Source organism: Oreochromis aureus, linkage group 18, assembly GCF_013358895.1.
Source record: "Oreochromis aureus strain Israel breed Guangdong linkage group 18, ZZ_aureus, whole genome shotgun sequence".
Classification (NCBI taxonomy): Eukaryota; Metazoa; Chordata; class Actinopteri; order Cichliformes; family Cichlidae; genus Oreochromis; species Oreochromis aureus.
The window spans coordinates 8,972,702-8,992,274 of NC_052959.1; the positions used below are offsets into that span (position 1 = coordinate 8,972,702).

At 40.5% G+C, this 19,573-nt stretch overlaps 2 protein-coding genes across 2 annotated transcripts; one reads left to right on the forward strand and one right to left on the reverse strand.

Moving 5' to 3' along the window:
- Positions 1–742: 742 nt before the first annotated feature.
- Positions 743–4,720, reverse strand: LOC116314188 (phospholipid phosphatase 6-like). The gene is made up of 2 exons (XM_031732132.2): positions 4,342–4,720; positions 743–1,498 (listed from the first exon to the last, which is right to left on the reverse strand). The coding sequence occupies exons 1-2, from the start codon at positions 4,718–4,720 to the stop codon at positions 1,077–1,079; spliced, it is 801 nt and encodes a 266-aa protein (XP_031587992.1). The 3' UTR covers positions 743–1,076.
- Positions 4,591–19,521, forward strand: LOC116314195 (peroxiredoxin-6). The gene is made up of 6 exons (XM_031732145.2): positions 4,591–4,687; positions 5,196–5,327; positions 5,922–6,078; positions 15,677–15,826; positions 15,942–16,088; positions 16,223–19,521. Exons 2-6 carry the CDS (start codon positions 5,236–5,238, stop codon positions 16,349–16,351), a joined length of 675 nt encoding a protein of 224 aa, XP_031588005.1. The 5' UTR covers positions 4,591–4,687; positions 5,196–5,235; the 3' UTR covers positions 16,352–19,521.
- The last annotated feature ends 52 nt before the right edge of the window (positions 19,522–19,573 follow it).

Sequence of the window (19,573 nt, forward strand, 5' to 3'; positions counted from 1 at the left end):
ACATTTACAGCATATCAACCTTTTTTGGAATTGAGGTTCTAAGATACACAGTACATTCAATAAATGTACTTCTCCTTTTATAATTACAGAAAGCCTTCAGAAAATTGTTCCTATTTAAACACAACTGTGTTCGTTAAATTTAGATAATAAAAGTTGAAATAATATGGAGTATATGTATTCACACGATGAAACTGAAAGAGATGAGGTTACTTCTGTCACATTTCTTGGACTAATAAAACCGCTAACAGACACACCCACACATCAGCTCACCTGCATTATATGAAAGTCAATAAAAATAAGCAGCTTTTCTTGAAAATATTCCACGTTCCCACTTGCAACCTGAACACAACTTGTCACACTTTCCAGCTCTGTTTATGTAGGCTACCCAAGTGTCTGCTCTCTTAACCTGTTCAACATGTTAACTCCAAACCCACATGTATCGAGTGTAACGATTTCTGTAGCAACTGTTTGATTTGGAAGTGGTATTCGGTATGTTAAAAAGGAGGTGGTGGCAGCAGTTTATCAACACTGTAAGATGAGATGGAATGTGTTACCGTGCAATGACAGTCAGGAGACTCAGCAGCAGCAGCTGATGGAAACTTGGTTGAGTGTGAGTTGACTTTCCCCACAACAGTGTTCACACAAACACACTGGATTGTGACAAGTCACTGCTAAACCACATGAAAAACAAACAGATGAAATTCTCACATCATGAACCATGTCAAGGTGGAAGTCTCTTTTTTTATACCACAGTTTAAACATTCACACGCACTCAAAAAAAAATGTAATTTTTTAAAATAAAAAATTTAATTAAATAAATTCAACATTGGTTTCAGGCTTGTGAAATTAAGTCCATGCATTATCAGTAGTGATGTGCAAACAAGCAGCTTAATGGAGGTAAAACATTTAATACTTCTACTTAAAAATAAAAGTAAACACAAAGACAAACACATAACGCTGATACAGATTTTTGAAAAACATATAAGTATCCTAAAATAACATCAATAATCAGGAATTTCAGAATTACCCACTCATGTTCATCCATTTCCCTACATGCACACACACCTAAACCTGACCTAATGTTTCCCGTCTATCATCCAGAGTCCATCGTAAGCCCTGTTCAGCCTCTCTCCCAGGCCAATGAGCAGCGCGTCCTGCAACCAGTTCCAAGTCACCCACAGTCTTTCCACCAGGCTGTACTGGCAGTAGCCCATGGCCAAGCCAAAACCCACATCTGTCACATAGTGTCTTGCAAGCAGCAGTCGGGACAGGCTCACCAAAGCAGCCCACCCCACCACCAGGAGCCGCATGGAGTCTGTGTCCACCAGCTGGGCGAGGAAGAACCGGGCGCACATGGCCGCCCGTGAAGCGTGACCGGAGGGAAAGGAATAGCGCTCCACGAAGAAGGTGGAGAGGATCTCCGAGCGGTTCTGGGCGGGCATGCGACGTCTGACCAGAGTCTTCACAAGTCTGACAAACAGCAAATCCAAAATCAGAGCTGTGGGGAGGAAAGAGTAGTTTTTAAAGTTTAGGATGTGAATAACAACAATATTGCATTAGATATATATTAGTTCATAATAATAACAATAACAATAATAATAATAATAATTATAATTATTATTATTAGTAGTAGTAGTATTAGTAGTAGTAGTAGTATAATAATAATAATGATAATAATAATAATAATAATTATTATTATTATTATTATTATTATTATTAATTAATTAATAATAATAATAACAATAATAATAATAATAATAATTATAATTATTATTATTAGTAGTAGTAGTATTAGTAGTAGTAGTAGTATAATAATAATAATGATAATAATAATAATTATTATTATTATTATTATTATTATTATTATTATTATTATTATAATATAATAATAATTATTATTATTATTAGTAGTAGTAGTAGTAGTAGTAGTAGTAGTAGTATTATTATTATTATTATTATTATTAGTATTAGTTTTACATTTTCCTTAAAATATATAGGAAAAAAAACTAAATAGCTGAAAAGATGAGTAAAAATGCAGCTGAAGTTGTTCAGTTGTTTATACATTTATTTAAAGCTTCCGTTAATTATAGATTTAAACTGTAAATACAAACAAAAGTTTTACTTTAGTGTGTTGAACTTAATTTGTACCAGCTTTGAAACACTTGTTTTCTCGCTTAAGTTAGCTGTACTTTCTGTCCCCATTCTGAGTTGCACGCAGTTGCTTAATTGAGCACTTGATGTTGCCAAGTATGGGGCATTTCTGCGAAAGAAAAACTTGTGGTAAAGATAATGTTTAGCTTCATAAGCTTTATCGGTGCTGTGATCATTATTTCAGTTAGGCTGTGTTTCGACTAGCTTGTGAATTCATGATGTGGTTTCCTATGTTAGCTTGCCCCGCTAACTGAGACTGCCTTTTCAGGGTTTGATTATTAGTACCAGTGTTGCTGTAACCACGCAGTGTGTGGGGCACAGGAATGCAACCAACACTGAATTCACCCAAAAAAAACATGTAAATACTGTGGAAAAGTTGTCTTGAATTTATATATAAAATATTTAATCATGGTGACTTTGTTTGAGTTTCTTCTTTAATTAAAAAAATTACTAAACTAAGGTTTTATATATTTTTTATACTGAGAAACAGCCGACTGGCATCGCTCCACACCTCGCGGCCTAAAGTCAAGAGTCCTCTGAGGAAAAGTAAAACATATTCCCTGCTTTCTTGAATAATTGTCCAGTTTTCAAATTATTTCAAGACATTTTTTTTTTCCAAATGCTGCAACTATTGATATTTTCTCAGTCTATTCTCACACCAAGGATACCTCTTCAGCCTAACATCCTCTAAAAAGAATCAGTCTGCTGCCATGATCACAGTTTGTATTCTTGTTTCTTAATGCTTATACTCCAGAAAAAATATTTCTGGAATTTATTACATGATCATAATTGGAGTAAATGACCCTACTCTCACTAATATTGCTGGCAGATTATTTAGATTTGTGAGCTAAATCTACATGATCGGCACTGTGTCCAACAAAAATGATTAATGATATTAAATTGGCTAAGTAATACTTTTACATCCTTTGCAGTTCCTTTGATGTCCCTAAATATCCTATCCCATCACTTTATCATCACATTTCAGACTTTCCCATGTTTCCCTTGAAAAAGCTTCCTAACACAGGTTCTGAATTAGCAACGAATATACAAATACTTGATGGCCTTGCCCAAAGTTCAAAAGTACATTATCAAAGAGCTCAGCAGCTTTAGGAGCTTATAAATTACATTTGAACATCTTTGATAGTCCATGAGGACTTTCAGATATTTAGAGAACTGAGATCTAGGTATTTCAAACATCTTCATTATAGTAAAGGTCACTTATCAAATTTTGCAGTGAACCATGGTTAGCAGCTTTAGTTAGCACTCTGCTAACCATTTTGAAGTCAAGTGGAATTTTATTTCAGTTGAATCAACCAATAGTTAAGATTTTAAACATGTTGATCTCTTAATGTAACACCTTGGGGCACTGAGCAAGGCTGAAGTAAAAGCATAACCAGCTTAATTTATTGACCTAGAAAAAAAAGATAAAGGTCTTTGACCCGGTCAATATCTGATTGGTCTAACATCATATACTATTTCCAAATCTCCATGGCATCCTGGGCTTTTATAGGCCAGAAATAGCTCTGGCATTTCACCACAACACAATACAGTATACCAGCACAGCGCTTGAACTCAAAGCTGCAAGTTCACAAATATAATCTACACGTGCAAATACATCACATCTCAGACAGCTCCCACGAAAAACTTTCCATCGCTGTCGTGCAGTTGTTTCTCGCTCAAACACCATTCACTCCTGCTAATGCATTAATTGGCACTTAGTTAGACTCATTTTGGTCTCTGGACATTAAGAGCTATTAACATTATCTAGTTTTGACCAAGCATGAGAGCCACTTATGAATGCCACGGGTTCCACTGTCACCATGGCACAAACGTGCATAATAACGCACCGGCTTATCGGCAATGTGGTGATAAATATGAAGCTGCGAGAGCGTCGGACAGCTAAATAAAGTCAGGTTGACTTTGTAGCACTTCTTGCTTCCACTTAAGGCCTCCATGCTCACCAGCTTAACGTTAAATGCCCAGAATTAATTAGTATAAATTCAAATCCTAGATTAAATCCTTTACATCAACCCACACATATTAATACGTAAACATATTGTAAATTTATTGTAAATCTGTAAATATCGAGCCTGTTGATGGCTGTGGACTTAGGTGTGTTATTTATTAAATCAGAACATATTTTTGTTTCATTAAAGACAGAAATCCTAACTATGGTGTAATGATACTTACCCAATGCCAAATTCAGCATGATCTCTTGCTCCTCCACACTTCGTCCACGGAGAAGAGTGTACACGGTGCCGATGAGCCACGGGATGACATGACCGGAGAACTCGACCAGCCGGACCAAGGGCCGTATGCTGCCCCATGCAGACCCCTCACAGGCGCACACTCCGAGCCGTTTGGACAGCCATAGATCTATCGCCAGCAAAAACCGGAGCGTTACAGTAAATATCGGCTGGCTCAGTCTGACAGAAAAGTTTCCGGTTTGCGCTCCAGAGGCAAAGTAAGAACAGCTGGAGCTCCGGCGACGGACTTGGTATTCAAACGTTGCCCGGCTTCCACACGCAGCTCCACGGTAACTATTCCGCCTGGACCCTGGTGAGGACATTTTGGTTGGACAGTGCCGTAGGTCGTGTATCCGCTCTCCTTTATGGCCCCTGATGAGCTCGTAACATCCTGCCCGGTTTACAGGGGATAAATGGTACCAGTTTAGAACGGGACCGCTCTTGTCATGTGACAAGAATGAATCCACAAAACCGTGCTCGTTAAACGGGTCCGGTGTTGAGCTTTAGGTTTTTTCTTTAAACTTGGAAACCCAGCGGACACGTTATCACTTGTGAACCAGATGGCCCGCCTTGACTGTAAAGTTTGACTATTTTGTTAGTTGTGTCATAATAAACATTTCATAATAATAAATGTCTATATTCTCTTCACGGCACCGGTCTGAGCGCAAAATGTGTCACAACTACGCTAAAGGCTCAGAGCGCAGCGCTTTTTATGAACCTAAATTGGGTTTATCATGCTGTCGCAGTGCGTGCGTGGTTTCCGCCTCTTCTTTATTTTGCGCTACCTGCTGTCACCAGAGCTACTGCACACCGGACTAAACACTTCCACGGCCACAGCATGCCGGGGCTGCTGCTCGGAGACGTGTTTCCTGATTTCGAGGCAGAGACCACCACTGGCACAATTAAACTCCACGAATTTCTTGGTGATTCGTGAGTAGACTTTGTGACTTTTTATTTTTTACGCTGCAGGTTTACAGACTTATTGAGAATTCGCTTAAGAGCGGGGAGAGAGGGCGGGATGTAGTTCCTGTCATGGTTTTTCACTTCTGCTTTAAAATACTGCATGTGGCATTTTTAAAATCTGCATACTGTACCTGTAATGACGGTATTGTGGTCTAAGTGCGATCTCAGTTAAGTGTGTCTAAAAATAACACTTTACCTCTTAGTGCATCTATCAGTAATCAGATCTTTTTGTGAGACAGTGAGTCTTCTGATATTGAGAGCACCTGTAAGCTGAACGAATGAAATTGAGGTCAAACCTGAGAAAAAAACTCCTTTGAGCTCAGTGAAAGTGATTATGTGCAGACCGCTGACCTCAAGGTGGAGAAAAAACAACTTTGCCATCATTTTTAACATATTTGCTACACTCGTTTCACATCCTGTTGTCCTTTTGTGAAACCCAGAAACAAGCAGTAACACACACAATATCAAGAAATGCAGACTGCTGAGAGGAAACTGGGTCAGGATGAGGCCTCGTTTTTTTCTGAGAGGCCTCAGCATGATGGTAAATCTGACTCATTTCAGATGGGGAATCCTGTTCTCCCACCCCAGAGACTACACTCCTGTGTGCACCACAGAGCTGGGCCGAGCTGCCAGACTCAGCTGTGAGTTCAGTAAACGCAACGTTAAATTGATCGCCCTATCAGTGGACTTCCTGGAGGATCACCACGGCTGGGCCAAGGTGTTGTTACTACATTTTATTTATTTATTTGCTGCACACATTTAAGTATTTAGAAGTATTGGAAAACACAAAGAAAGCAGGAAGTCGGTACTAGCTGGTGAACCGTGCTCTAAGCTTGGTGATATTTCAGCATTCTGACTTCCCAGCTGAGCATCGTTCTTTAAACAAGCCACAAGAGATTTGCAAGGCAAATGACATCTAGATATCTGGACTAATGCCGGGCTAAATCTATGTGGGTATTTAGGATTTTCCAACAACATGCTGAAATAAATGAATCCTTCTAGGTTCACTCAAAACCTCACTCCTATTAAAATCTCAGGTTTCTCAAATGAACAATGAACACTGAGCCTGTGCAGGCCTGGCTCATATATATATATATATATATATATATAGATAGGTAGGAGTATATATATAGTGTGTGCGTAAAAATTTGCAACACAAATAAAGCTTCGACCACAAGCTGTTAATTTAAAACTGAGATGAAAGGTGTCTGAACCATATTGAGGCTCTATAGAAGGACGAGACTTGTGATTATGGGAAGTGTATTAATACTGTGTATTTAGAGTTTGGCTTAGAGAGGCTAAAAGTGAGACTATCTCAGCCAACATTTTTTACTGCTTGCACTCAATTTGATAACATCAGTTACAACTGCTACATTTCCCTTGTGGGATCAATATAGTATCAATCTATATATCTTTAAGAAAGCCTGAAAAACCAGTGTGGGAAACTGTCTTCCTGCTTCAAATATTTGGTGCTTTTAAAAAATATATATTGCACTTCAAAGTCTACCATGTTGCCTTTGCACCAGCTGTGAAATGAGCATCCCTTCTCTTCCCGAGTATAAGGTTAAGTACTGTATACTGCCTCTGAAGTTGTAAATCACAATGATTAATAGAAATAATAGTCATTAATAATGTCTGTGGAATATCTACAATAAAACATCAAGGCACATAATCAGCAACCATCACTCCTGTGGCAGTGGCAAAATAGGATTATTATACGAACAACCACTGTTCAAAGACCACTGCGCACATTTACTCAGGGCCTTCTTGATGTGATGTTCTTCTGCTTCCCTGGCTGCTGTGTCTGTGGGGATCGTGTTCGCTCTGTGTTGTAGCGTCCTGATGACACCCAGTTTATGCTCCGGTGGATGATGAGTCAGACCTTAAATACTGATCCATATACGTAGGTTTACATCAACTTTTAAATGTCCCCGATTACTAATGGAAATCTCACAGTCTAAGAAGGCTAACCTGCCACTGTTCATATCCTTTTCACCATTCCTTCTCGGTGTCTCAGATCCTCCTCCTCTCTTTCTCTTTCCGACCCTTCCCCTTGGCTAGCCACCATGGGGTGCAGGGCTTTCTGCTGCTCTGCCCCCCGACCTTGGAACTCCCTTCCTCCTGAGATAAGAAACATCACTTCCCTCCCTCTTTTTAAGTCCAGACTCAAAACTCACCTTTTCACAATAGCCTATTCCACATAAGCTTTTCCATCCTGCTACTTTAATTTATTTTATTTATTTGCTCTACGTTTTATCCTTATAATTTTGTAAATTCTTATGTTTGTTGTTGTTATTGCTTGTGTACAGTGTCCTTGAGTGTTTTGAAAGGCGCTTTCTTAAATAAAATGTATTTTTGTTATTATTACTATTATTATCATTATTATTATTATTATTATTATTACCATCATTATTATTATTATTATTATCATCATCATCATCATCATCATCATTATCCTCCCTGGTAAATTTGATGTTTTGGTCCACCGAGTTAATGTGACCAGTGAATTGTGGCACATCTCAAGGTGTCAACATACCTGAACCAATGACTTGGTGGTGTTCCAGGGTAGGATAACAAAGCCACAGTTACAAAAGCAAACACATGTAGTCGTGTTGCCTCCCTAAGATGATGACCAGAGTGGCAACTGGTTTCCTGTTCAACAACGTGTGGTGCTGTGATAAAGAATAGAAAAAGGGACACACGTTGAGCTGATGTTAGTTTCACAACAGGAAGGTTTATTCTTCCTCTGTGCCCCAAAACGCTACTCGATACCACTGCGCGCAATGCGCTCTCTGCCTCCATAATGACGTCTCTCACCTTCTCAACAAAATCCAAGGTGTTCTGGATGTGGTGTTCACAGCTGCCTCTGGTTGAGGATCGAAGCCAGAAACTTTGAGATGTTATAGGTGATCGAGTTGATCATACAGACAATCGGTCTTAAAGGTGCACCCTGTTTATGCATCTAAGGTAAACCATACAGACTTGGTGTAGATTCCCTTCGGTATGTTACGCCCCAGTCAGGGGCGGATCTAGAGAAATGTTTTTAGGGTGGCATGAGGGTGGCAAAGAAATCAAATGGGGTGGCAAAATCAAAGCCTTTTTTTCCCAAACACATGCAGGTGGTTACATATGGTTAAAATGATTCAAATGCAGTAAGTATACACGTTTTTCATATAAATATAGTCTATAACTTAATTATTGTCTGTAGCCCACATAATTACACACTTTAGTTACATAAAACAGTTTTGATGTTATGTACTGTATAGCCTGTATAATAAATAAATATGTAGCCCAATAAGTATAAAACCCAGAAAGGTACACAACATGGGGCGGTTCATTTACAAACACAAGTCTAAGTTTCACACTGTTTTTTGTTAGAAATCAATCACAAAATGTCAGAAATCTGCACTGTCATGAACAAAAATTTAAACCTAATTTTTCATGATTTGTTGGATTAACCCACTGAGGTCTGAATTACAACTGCCCATTTTTGACTCCTTTTGAGTTTACGTTTGTATTTCACCCTCAAATTGTTTCATTTTTTTTTTTCCTCTTGCCTTGTTTGGGATCATTCTTTTCAGCTCAACTGAATTTAGTTGTTTTTTTCACTGACATACTGCATTAGTATTACTGATCTGAAATCACACAAAGAACTTAAAATCCTAGTAGTATTTTTTACTATAAAAAAAAAACCCACAGGCATGTTGAGTAAATTTTTTAACTTGAAATGCAAATATAAATTGTACATTTTGTAAACATATACAACTATTTATCTAAAAATGCAGCCAATACACCTGCCGTTTCTTTCATTTTGTACAACCATTTAAAAATATTACTAAAACTAAAGTGAGAGAACAATCAGGTGTCGCAATAAGATGCCCCACAAATGATGTGTGCCAGTAAAAAAAAAGTTTGTCCACCAAAAGACAGAGGAGAGCAGCACAGGGACTAACCTGCAGGCCTGACAACAGGAGGTGTATCACCGCTGGTTTTCTGCTTAGTGACAGTGTTTACGTTGCAAATGTGCCTTTGTGACATTCATTAGTGCCCTCACTGACACACAAAACAAAACGACTACACAACAGAACAACTACACAAGACAACACAACACACTAACTGTACACTCCACACTAAACGTCACAAATCTCCCACATCTAAAAACTCTCTCGCTCTCTCTCTCTCTCTCTCTCTCTCTCTCTCTGCTCGCTCTGTCTCGCTGCCGTTACCGTCACTCTAAAACTCTCCCTCCCTAAACAACCAAATCCCACGTGTTGACTTTTTTAAAAATTGGTTGACATGGTACATTTTTACACCGATAGGAAAGCGGTGGCTTCTTTTCCTTTACTGTTTTCGCGCTGTCCTTAGAAAACGCTTAAAACACACACACACAAAAAATGTGACGACAGTATTTAGAAAAAGCATGATTATATATTATCATAACTCTGGATTTACTGGCCTGTAATTAAAATTTAAAAACTTTGAAGTCCGAACTTTCAATGTGGGCTGAAATAGAGACTCAGCGTGGCTGCAGCTTGTTAGTCATGTGATTTGCAGGTGCAGCGTGTCCGTGGACCACAGAGGTTTAATAACACTCACCTTCCTTCCATTTCCACAGTGTAACATCCAACCACCTGTGTAAAATCCGAAATTCCCATGGTGTTGTTCAAAATGTGCTCTGGCACAATCATAAACATCACTTGCTACTGATAACAAGAAAAAAGCCGGTCCTGCAATGGGCTGAACCATTTGTTAATGGTAGAGGGGGGGAACACTATGCAATATATTCAGTTTTAGCATTTATATTCACTGTTGACTGTAACTACGCTCAAACTGTTAATGCTATCTTATTTTAATAAACAACACTGTCATATGCAAAACTGGGGTGGCACTTGGGGTGGCAAGGGATCATTTTAGGGTGGCAGTTGCCACCCCATGCCACCCTTCTAGATCCGCCCCTGGCCCCAGTCTAGGGGTACAGGAACGTAGCATTAGGGTTAAAAAGGAAGTGACCCCGCCCTGGTCCCCAAAACCATACACAGAACAATGGAAAACACAAACTTTGTCCTAAAACCTCTCCTGTTTAGCTGTTTTTTTTTTGTAAAAGGATAACAATGTTAGCCTTTTCTGCAGCTATAGGGCATATATGGTATCACTCTATCAAACAAGAAGGCAGCCGCATGTAACTACGACGGTGTTTGATAGTTCACCTTACGTGCATTAATGTAATAATGTGGTTAGCGTACTCAACGTAAATTACACACGAACAACATTAAGCTACTCACGCAGAGAAGAACGGCTGCTGCTGACATCATCATCCGTCATCATTTCTGCTACACTGGCAGGGCTAGGGGCCAGGACTCTCCTCTTCGGGTTCTTGGGGGATGTTGCTAACTCCAGGTCCGATAACAGGCATCACACCAGTGTTGCCAACTTAGCGACTTTGTCGCTATATTTAGCGAGTTTTCAGACCCCCTAGCGACTTGTTTTCTTAAAAAAGTCGCTAAAAAAAGACGTGAAAGCGCGTATCGCTTTAACTCTCAACAAGCAGCGGGTGCTGTAACACAGTCAGTTCTTCTTTTACTCTTTTACTCTTATGCTGTTTTGTGGATCACAAGGTTTAAAACTACTTATAAACACACACACACAAAGTCACTCCACCAGAGTGCCTATTTCGGATCACTTTTGCCGGTCCAAGCCGGGGTGAAGGAGCAGGGTTGGAATTGTGACATTAAAAAAAAACAAAAGAAAAGAAATTTAATTTGTAGTTCTAAATAACCTCTAAATGCATTTAGGACGTTTTTTACTCACTTTATGTCTCTTCCACGATGTTATTTCTCTCTCCAACAACATAGGTTACAATTATATTAGCATGACCAATTATGCAAATTAGGTGATGACGTCATTTAGAGACTTCTACCGACTTTTAGGACAACCAATAGCGATTTTCCTTACTGAGGAGTTGGCAACACTGCACCACACCCGCAGTAGATGTGCTCAGAGGTCTTGCAGCAAGCTATCAAATACGGTGCATTTCTCAGCTTTTAAAAAAACGCTATGCGTGCCAGGGGTTTCATCAGATTCGAGGTGTTACCTCCTTTGCACAGTATCACCTTAAAGCACTTGTTGCAGGCTGCTGAGTTTGCATCTTTTGCGGTGAAGTACAGCCAGACTTTTGACCGCTTCGCCTTGAGCATTTTTAATCTGTAGCTCTGCTCCAGTGTTGCCAACTCCTCAGTAAGGAAAATCGCTATTGGCTGTCCTAAAAGTCGCCAGAAGTCGCTAAATGACATCATCGCCTAATTTGCATAATTGGTCATGCTAATATAATTGTAACCTACGTTGTTGGAGAGAGAAATAACATTGTGGAAGAGACATAAAGAGATAAAAAAAACGTCCTAAATGCATTTAGAATTTATTTAGAACTACAAATTAAATTTATTTTAGCAATTACATCGTGGAAGAGACATAAAGTGAGTAAAAACATCCTAAATGCATTTAGTTTATTTAGAACTACAAATTAAATTTCTTTTAGCAATTATTGTTTTTTTTAAAGTCAGAATTCCAACCCTGCTCCTTTATCCGGGCTTGGACCGGCAAAAAAGACCCGAAATAGGCACTCTGGTGGAGTTACTTTGTGTGAGTGTGTGTTTATAAGTAGTTTTAAACCTCGTGATCCACAAAACAGCATAACAGTAAAAGAAGAACTGACTGCGTTACAGTCAGTGCGGGAGCAGCGGCTTCGCTCATGCGCGATTCATTTGCAGTTCGGACGCATAGGTGTGAACATAGTCTGCCCTGATAGCAGCTGGGGGAGGACTATCCTCCGCCTGTGAGCGCTTTGGTACGGGCGAGGTGCCCACGGCAGCACCCGCTGCTTGTTGAGAGTAAAAGCGATACCCGCTTTCACGTCAAAAAGTCGTCATAAATAAATCTCCAATAACACCAGAAAAAGTCGCCAGATTTGTCGCTAGTCGCTTTTTAGAAAAAAAGTCGCTAAGGGGGTCTGAAAACTCGCTAAATATAGCGACAAAGTCGCTAAGTTGGCAACACTGCTCTGCTCTAAAAGAACGTACGTACTTGGGCCCGCCTACTATCCTTGGAAAGGTAAAATGATTGGCTAGAATCCAAAGTGTATGACATCTCAGGAAAAAAAAGCACCGAAATGTGCGCTGCCTTCCGGTCTGGTTATTACCGTTTATGTCAGAACCGGTACCATAATGGCACCAGATACTGGTACCCATCCCTACTATTTACAATGTACTATTTACAAGTGAAGACTAATTTACACACTATATACAAAGCTCAATAAATCTGAGGAACCACACACGAATAGCACAAGGTTTGGAAGCCAGGGTCAGGTCTGCTGCTGTCAGTCGCTGCCGCTCAACTGCTGGGCAGGGGTATTTTTAAAAACAGCCACCTGACGAGGGGACCAATCAGCTGCCACCAGCTCTCCAATCAGGAAGGACCTGTAGAGTCTTAAAGACACAGCACAACAACCCCCTTCCCAAGACCAAACATCTCCTGTACAGATGTTTGGCACTTAGGAGTGGAGAAAACCACGCGACAGTGCACCTGCTATCACATTCTCGGTTCCTTTTTTGTGATGGATCTCCAAATTAAAATCCTGTACTAGGAGGGACGATCTCATGAGCCTCTGGTTAGAATTTTGCATCCTAGTCAAAAACACAAGGGGGTTGTGATCGATGTAAACAATGACAGGTGCTGAACTAGAACCGACATATACCTCAATGCCCAGTCACACCCTGGGCCATCTGACCTCAGGAAATCACATGATAGGGAGGGGCTATGTTTCACAATGAGCTCACCCGAATCCCTGGCTGATTGTGACCCACACCCGTTTTAAATAAATAAATAATAAAAATAAATAAAATTTTATTTATATAGCACCTTTCTAGACAGAATCACAAAGTGCTGCACATAAGATAACAAATAATAAAAGGGTAAAAACAGACAATATAAAACAGGCAGAAATTTAACCAAAAACAGTTTTAAAAAGGTGAGTTTTGAGTTGTTTTTTAAAAACAACTACCGAGTCCACAGTTCTTAATGTGTGAGGGAGAGAGTTCCACAGTCTCGGGGCCACGGTGGCAAAACCTCTGTCACCCTTAGTTCTCATTTTAGTCTGCTTTATAGCAAGTAAGCCCTGATAAGATGACCTCAGGGACCTGCTAGGGACATAGGGCTGTAGCAGATCGGAGATGTAGGGAGGTGCCAGTCCATGCAAGGCTCTAAATGTCAAGACCAGGATCTTAAAATGTACTCTAAATTCAACAGGAAGCCAGTGTAGCTGAAATAGCAATGGTGTCTTAACTTAGCCACATTTCTTAAATGATAAAAACAAGACCGAACCAGAGATTTCACATGCCCATCCAATGTAAAAGTCGAGTCAAAAGTGACACCTAAATTCCTGATAGAGGATTTAACATACACAGAAAGAGGACGAAGGGCTTTCACTATCTGGGATACAAATCTGTCCGGAGCACATATGAGGACTTCAGTTTTCCCCTCGTTGAGTTGGAGGAAATTTACAGCCATCCAACATTTGATAGAATCTAAGCAGTCATTTAAAAGCTGCAGCTTAGATAAATCCTGGGGCTTAAAAGAGATGTACAACTGAATATCATCAGCATAACAGTGATAAGAAATGTCCTCAAAAGAGCCCATTCTATGCTGGAGGGGGAGAAGATATATTAAGAACAATAAAGGCCCCAAAACCGAATCCTGAGGGACACCACAAGTAAGGGAGGTAGAAAATGACCTAAAATCGAGGACCACCACAGAAAAAGATCGGTTATGTAGATATGAGGAGAACCACTCCAAGGCAGTACCCGACACACCAACCCAATGTTTAAGCCTTTCGAGGAGGATGTGGTGGTCAACAGTGTCAAAAGCCGATGTTAGGTCCAACATAAGTAGGACAGAGCATTTTCCTGCATCATTATTCATCAAAATGTCACTTGAGACCCTAAGAAGGGCTGTTTCTGTGGAGTGAGCTCTACAAAAGCCGGACTGAAACTTATCAAAAATGCTATGTTTGTCTAGAGCCGCTATAAGTTGCTTAGCCACAACCTTTTCTAGAAGCTTAGCAATTAACGGTACTTTGGAGATGGGTCTGTAGCTGCTCCAAAGAGAGGGGTCTAGCTGAGGTTGTTTTAAAAGTGGGAAAATAGCAGCATTTTTAAAATAAACCGGAACTATACCAGACGCCAGTGAAGAGTTGATTAGAGTGAGCACAGATGGACTGATAACCTGGAAGACATTCTTGAATAATGATGCAGGTACAATGTCAAGTGGACAAGAGGATGCTTTCACTGAATTCACTAGTTTTACCAGCTCAGGTAGTGAAACAGGAGAGAAAGTATCCAAAATGACAGGGCGTGATGAGGTAGAGATAGACATAACAGATGCTGAATGAGAAAAATTCATTCTTATGTTATTAATCTTTGCAAGGTTTTCACACCTTGGCTCATGTGATTAGGCAGAGGATCATCAGGGGGTCCTTTTGTCCCTCTTTGGGGGGATACTCCCACAGAGTTTAAATCTGGGACTCTCCACCATTTGACCCTAGAACTGAAGAAGCTTCTCGGATGAGAGGTGAAACGTCTTCAAGCAACCTAAAGAAGTCCAGATGCTTTTCTTTCCAAGCTCCTTAGACTACGATGATCTGGATGACTGAGAACATTCACAGACATCTACCTCAAAATGTTGCAGTGCAAGCAAAAGAGAAAGAGCTTCTTTCTCGATAGTGCTGTACTTCTGTTGGTGGGTGTAACACTGAGCAGTGATAAAATTTACTCATGATAGGCTTTCTGGTTTAGCAAAACAGTGCACCTACCCTTGTCTGCCGGAAGGATAATAATGTTGTTGTCATTACTAAGTGATGTGAGTGCCTTCCTCTCCTCCATGCTGATGTTGGATGGTGGGGGCTTTGCATTGCTGAGACCGGCCAAAACGTTTGTCCGTAGTTGCTCTGCTTCCACGTCTGCAATATTGTTGTTTTGAATTGCTGTTTCTGTGGCTGTGATCAGTTCCAGTTATACATCGGGGAAACCAAACAACCTCTGGCGAAGTCGGATGGCACAACACAGAAAAGCTAACTCGTCAGGCCAGGACTCCACAGTCTATATGATTGTGACCTAAATAATGCGGGGGATTATTTCCTGACATCCCAGAAATCTACACTGAAATCTGAGTAGCAGTGTATATATGACAAAGCTCAATCAGTGTTGCACCACTCACACTTGCTTTGAATATCTAATGGAGGGCTTCCATCTCTTCTTGTGTGTGACTAGGACATCGTGGCCTACAACTGTGAGGAGTCTGCCTGCTGCTCGCTGCCCTTTCCCATCATAGCGGACAGCAATCGGGAGCTGGCAGTCGCCCTGGGCATGCTGGACCCAGATGAGAAGGACAAAGATGGCATGCCCCTTACTGCCCGCTGTGTGAGAACATGAACACACATTTGTTTTTAGAATTGGTGCCCCATCTCTGCTCATTCCTGTGAAGGTTGTTATCCCTCTCACTGGCAAACTCTCACCTTTTTTTCCGCCCATGTAGGTGTTTATTATTGGTCCTGACAAGAAGTTAAAGCTGTCCCTGCTTTACCCAGCCACCACAGGACGCAATTTTGATGAGATCTTGAGAGTGGTGGACTCGCTCCAGCTCACAGCAGGGAAGCGAGTAGCCACACCTGCCGACTGGAAGGTATGCCATGCATTTGAAAGTGACCTCAGTTGCTGCCAGTTATTACAGCAGCTGAAGGCACAGATAATAGCTACAGGACCTCAGCAGCTGCTGTGTTGACCAGCAGACTTTTTGCAATGTGTCTCTTCCTCCAGCCTGGAAACTGCGTGATGGTTCCCCCGAGTATGTCTGAAGAAGAGGCCGCCTCTTTGTTCCCAGCTGGCGTCTACACCAAAGACCTCCCCTCTGGCAAGAAGTACCTGCGCTACACACCCCAGCCATAAGCACAGGCAGAAAGGATGCTGATATTCAACGCTTGCATCTGTTACGTGGACTGCATTGTCCATTGCATGGACAGCTACTCTCACCTGGTTGATAGACATCCCAGCTGTGAATCAGTCCCAGTCAACGTGGATGGAATGAATACCAGTGCCTTATGATATAGGATTGTTCTAACTGAGACAAGCTACCTACTTTTCTAAGAAGACAGATGGAAAGGAGCTGTCATGGGGAAATAGATTACTATTTGAATAAAAGTTTTTTTGTTTTTTTTAAATCTACCGTGTGGCAGAATAAGTCTCTCTTTTTTTTTTTTTTAGCAGAAATACTGTTGGCATGACATTTTCATTTACAGGATCAAAAGTAAGATGTTTATGATGCTATTTAAGCCATAAGCTGTATATCATAAATACATATAGGAATATGACCTCACAAATAGGTTTATTAATATCCATACCCATAAGCTACTCCCGTATTGATGCCTGGATGTTGTCATACCATCTGAGGAGTTTTGCACTAAATCAAGAGCTAGCTAGTTTGGTTAGCAAGGTTCATCTATAATCAGCTGTGATATTAATAAGAGAAAATGCACAGCTGACTCTTTAGAAGGTCTCCACAACCCTGTACATAAAAGATGGACGTAGCCAACATGACACCACTGGTTTCTGTTGTCCTCATTTTCCAGCTTGGTGTTAGTTTAGCATTAGCACTTAGCTTGGTTAGAAAGTTGCATACATAAACTTCAGGTGTGCAACATACAAACATTAATAGCTCTGCTTAGTGTTAAGTAACTGTTACTGCTGTAACAAATGACCGTTACAGACATGAAAAATGATGAAATAAATGAATACAATATCACAAAAAATAGAAAGATTTGAAAAATGTTTCAAAGGGGAGTTCAATTACAAGCTGAAGCAGATGTTAGAGAAAGCATTCATCTGCATGCCTAGTAAGGGGTGGTCAGGATCCATTCATCATCCACTGTTATCTTGGTGACCTCTTTCTCAGATGATGGAGGGATCCAAACAGTGTGCTGATTCAAACTAGACTCAAAATAGCAACAGCAATGACGAATTCCCTTGGCCAGTAATATGGATGCATTCCAGCAGCTGGCAGTTTAATATTCAGGCTGCAGAAACATTTCTTTGCAGTCTGGGATTACACCACCACAAATACAAAAAGATTTCTCATTACTGCTCAGATTAACATCCACGCCTGCTGAATAGTTCTGAAGCCAGGTACATTCACTCTATGGTCTGGAAAATGTGAGTGTGGCGACATCTCACTGCAACGCTCCATGAAACACATCAGTCAACACTCATGTGTTCCCTCAGAGCCTTAATCAGTTCACCAAGCTCATCCATCCATGTAATCTAGGGTTGAGGGGAGGCTGAAAACAAATTTCTTGGGTGGTCTGTACCACACAACGGGCCATACTGCAATACTGAAAGGGCCGGTTCAGTGATTCATATTATCTGAGGTCTCTTCATAGAGACTAAAACTGATATCAGGCAGTAAACATCCCTTTTAATGCTGTAAAATGTGGCATTTCAACAAGTGTCTATGGGACTGAGCTGCTTGCGGCGCCAGACTCAACTGGCCAATCCAGGACCTGCAGGTTTAAATCTACTGTATACATCTGTGGACCTTTTAGGTTTTTGAGGTGATACTTTGAGAAGAGGCGCAACTTGTAACAAAATTTAAGTTATATAATTCCCCACTCTTCTCTTTACAGCTGTCAAGTTGAGCATGACAAGCTTAAATCAGTAAACACGATTAAATTTGGCAATAATGTTTACAGTGTGTAATACTGGTCTAATATTAAACTGCTGACAGTGATGATGCAAAACTTTTGCAAGGACAAATTAACCGATTTCACTGGATTTGTTACCTTGACCAAGTTTTTTTGGTCATACAACATGTTTTTGGTAGCAAAAACATGTTGTATCATGTTTTTGGTAGCATTTCTGTGCATGCGTGTCATTCTGTGTGTAAACATGATAGCTCGTAAAGTTTTTAATGAATTTGAATGAATGCAAACTTTGTAGTGGTGTAGAGTCGGGTAATGTTAACAATCTTATATCCACCAAGGTCTTTAAGGTCAATTTAATGATTTATTTGCCAAAAATTGACAAAAAGCCTCATAAGTTAGAAACTATAATTCTTACAAGTATGGTGTGTATTGTTAACATATAGAAAGTACCTTATATAAAGATTTAAAATATCATGTTACATTTGACCTCTAACCTCCTTCAAGGTCAATAGATTCATCTCAAGGTCACCGTGATAATAAAGCTTTTGAAAACATTGTTTCTTACTGCCATTGTTTGTATTGACAACATAAAAGAATATAGGGAATGATGTATGTATATACAAAATTGTATGTATATGCTACTGCCTACATCCATACTGCCCAAAGAGTGAGCTGAGGTTTGCTTCTTGTTGGATCTGTAATGACATCACGGTGTGAGCGGTGGTAGGATGGAGCTACTAGGCTGGCGTTCCAGCTCTAACGCCTTCACCCTAAGATGCATCGCTTCCACTTCCAGCTCCCAATTTCTCAGCTCCACTTCCTTAATGCGGAGCATCAGCTGGAGTTCCTCAGCTGACATCCCCCACCGCAGGACTGGGAGGAGCTATAGAAGTGGTTAGAGGAGAACTAGTGGAAGAAGTAGGTACAGGACCTAGTGGCTCCACATCAGCTATGCCTGCCCCATTCACAACTGCCACATCCGCCAACAGTCCCCTCTCACCCAATGCCTCAGCTACAAGCCGCCGCAGTTCTTCCTGCCTCACAACCAGTGGTGTTTGCACATTAAAAAGGTTGGCAATAAGCATCAAATCTATCTTCTTGCACTTACAACTGCAAAAGCCTTGCCATTTGCGTTTACATATACAGGTATATATATACATATATATATATATGTATATGTATCCAGGATCTCCTCTGTGACTTTGTTAACTTTGGCTAGCACTGTCCCTGGCCTCCTCTGTATCCTAAGTTAGTTTTGTTTGAAGTGTTAACTCAGCTGTGTGGGATTTGGCGTTCCCTCCTCACAGGGTTGACAGCATCAGCTAAGAGCTTATCAACTTTTATCTGGGGGAACGATGGCAACAGGCTTCCCCTCTGTGAGCAGCAGACAGGAGAATTTAAGGACAAGGGAGGTGTTAAAAACAGGAAATGGAGGGATGAAGTCGAGTGAGGAGAGAACAAAGGACAAGCAGTT

Excerpts from the sequence above, each read along its gene's own strand:
- LOC116314195 (XM_031732145.2), top strand. The coding sequence starts at position 5,236 with ATGCCGGGGCTGCTGCTCGGAGACGTGTTTCCTGATTTCGAGGCAGAG. Across the intron at positions 5,328-5,921 it reads CACGAATTTCTTGGTGATTC|ATGGGGAATCCTGTTCTCCC; the intron begins GTGAGTAGACTT and ends GACTCATTTCAG. Across the intron at positions 6,079-15,676 it reads ATCACCACGGCTGGGCCAAG|GACATCGTGGCCTACAACTG; the intron begins GTGTTGTTACTA and ends GTGTGTGACTAG.
- LOC116314188 (XM_031732132.2), bottom strand. The coding sequence starts at position 4,720 with ATGTCCTCACCAGGGTCCAGGCGGAATAGTTACCGTGGAGCTGCGTGT. Across the intron at positions 1,499-4,341 it reads CATGCTGAATTTGGCATTGG|CTCTGATTTTGGATTTGCTG; the intron begins GTAAGTATCATT and ends TCCTCCCCACAG.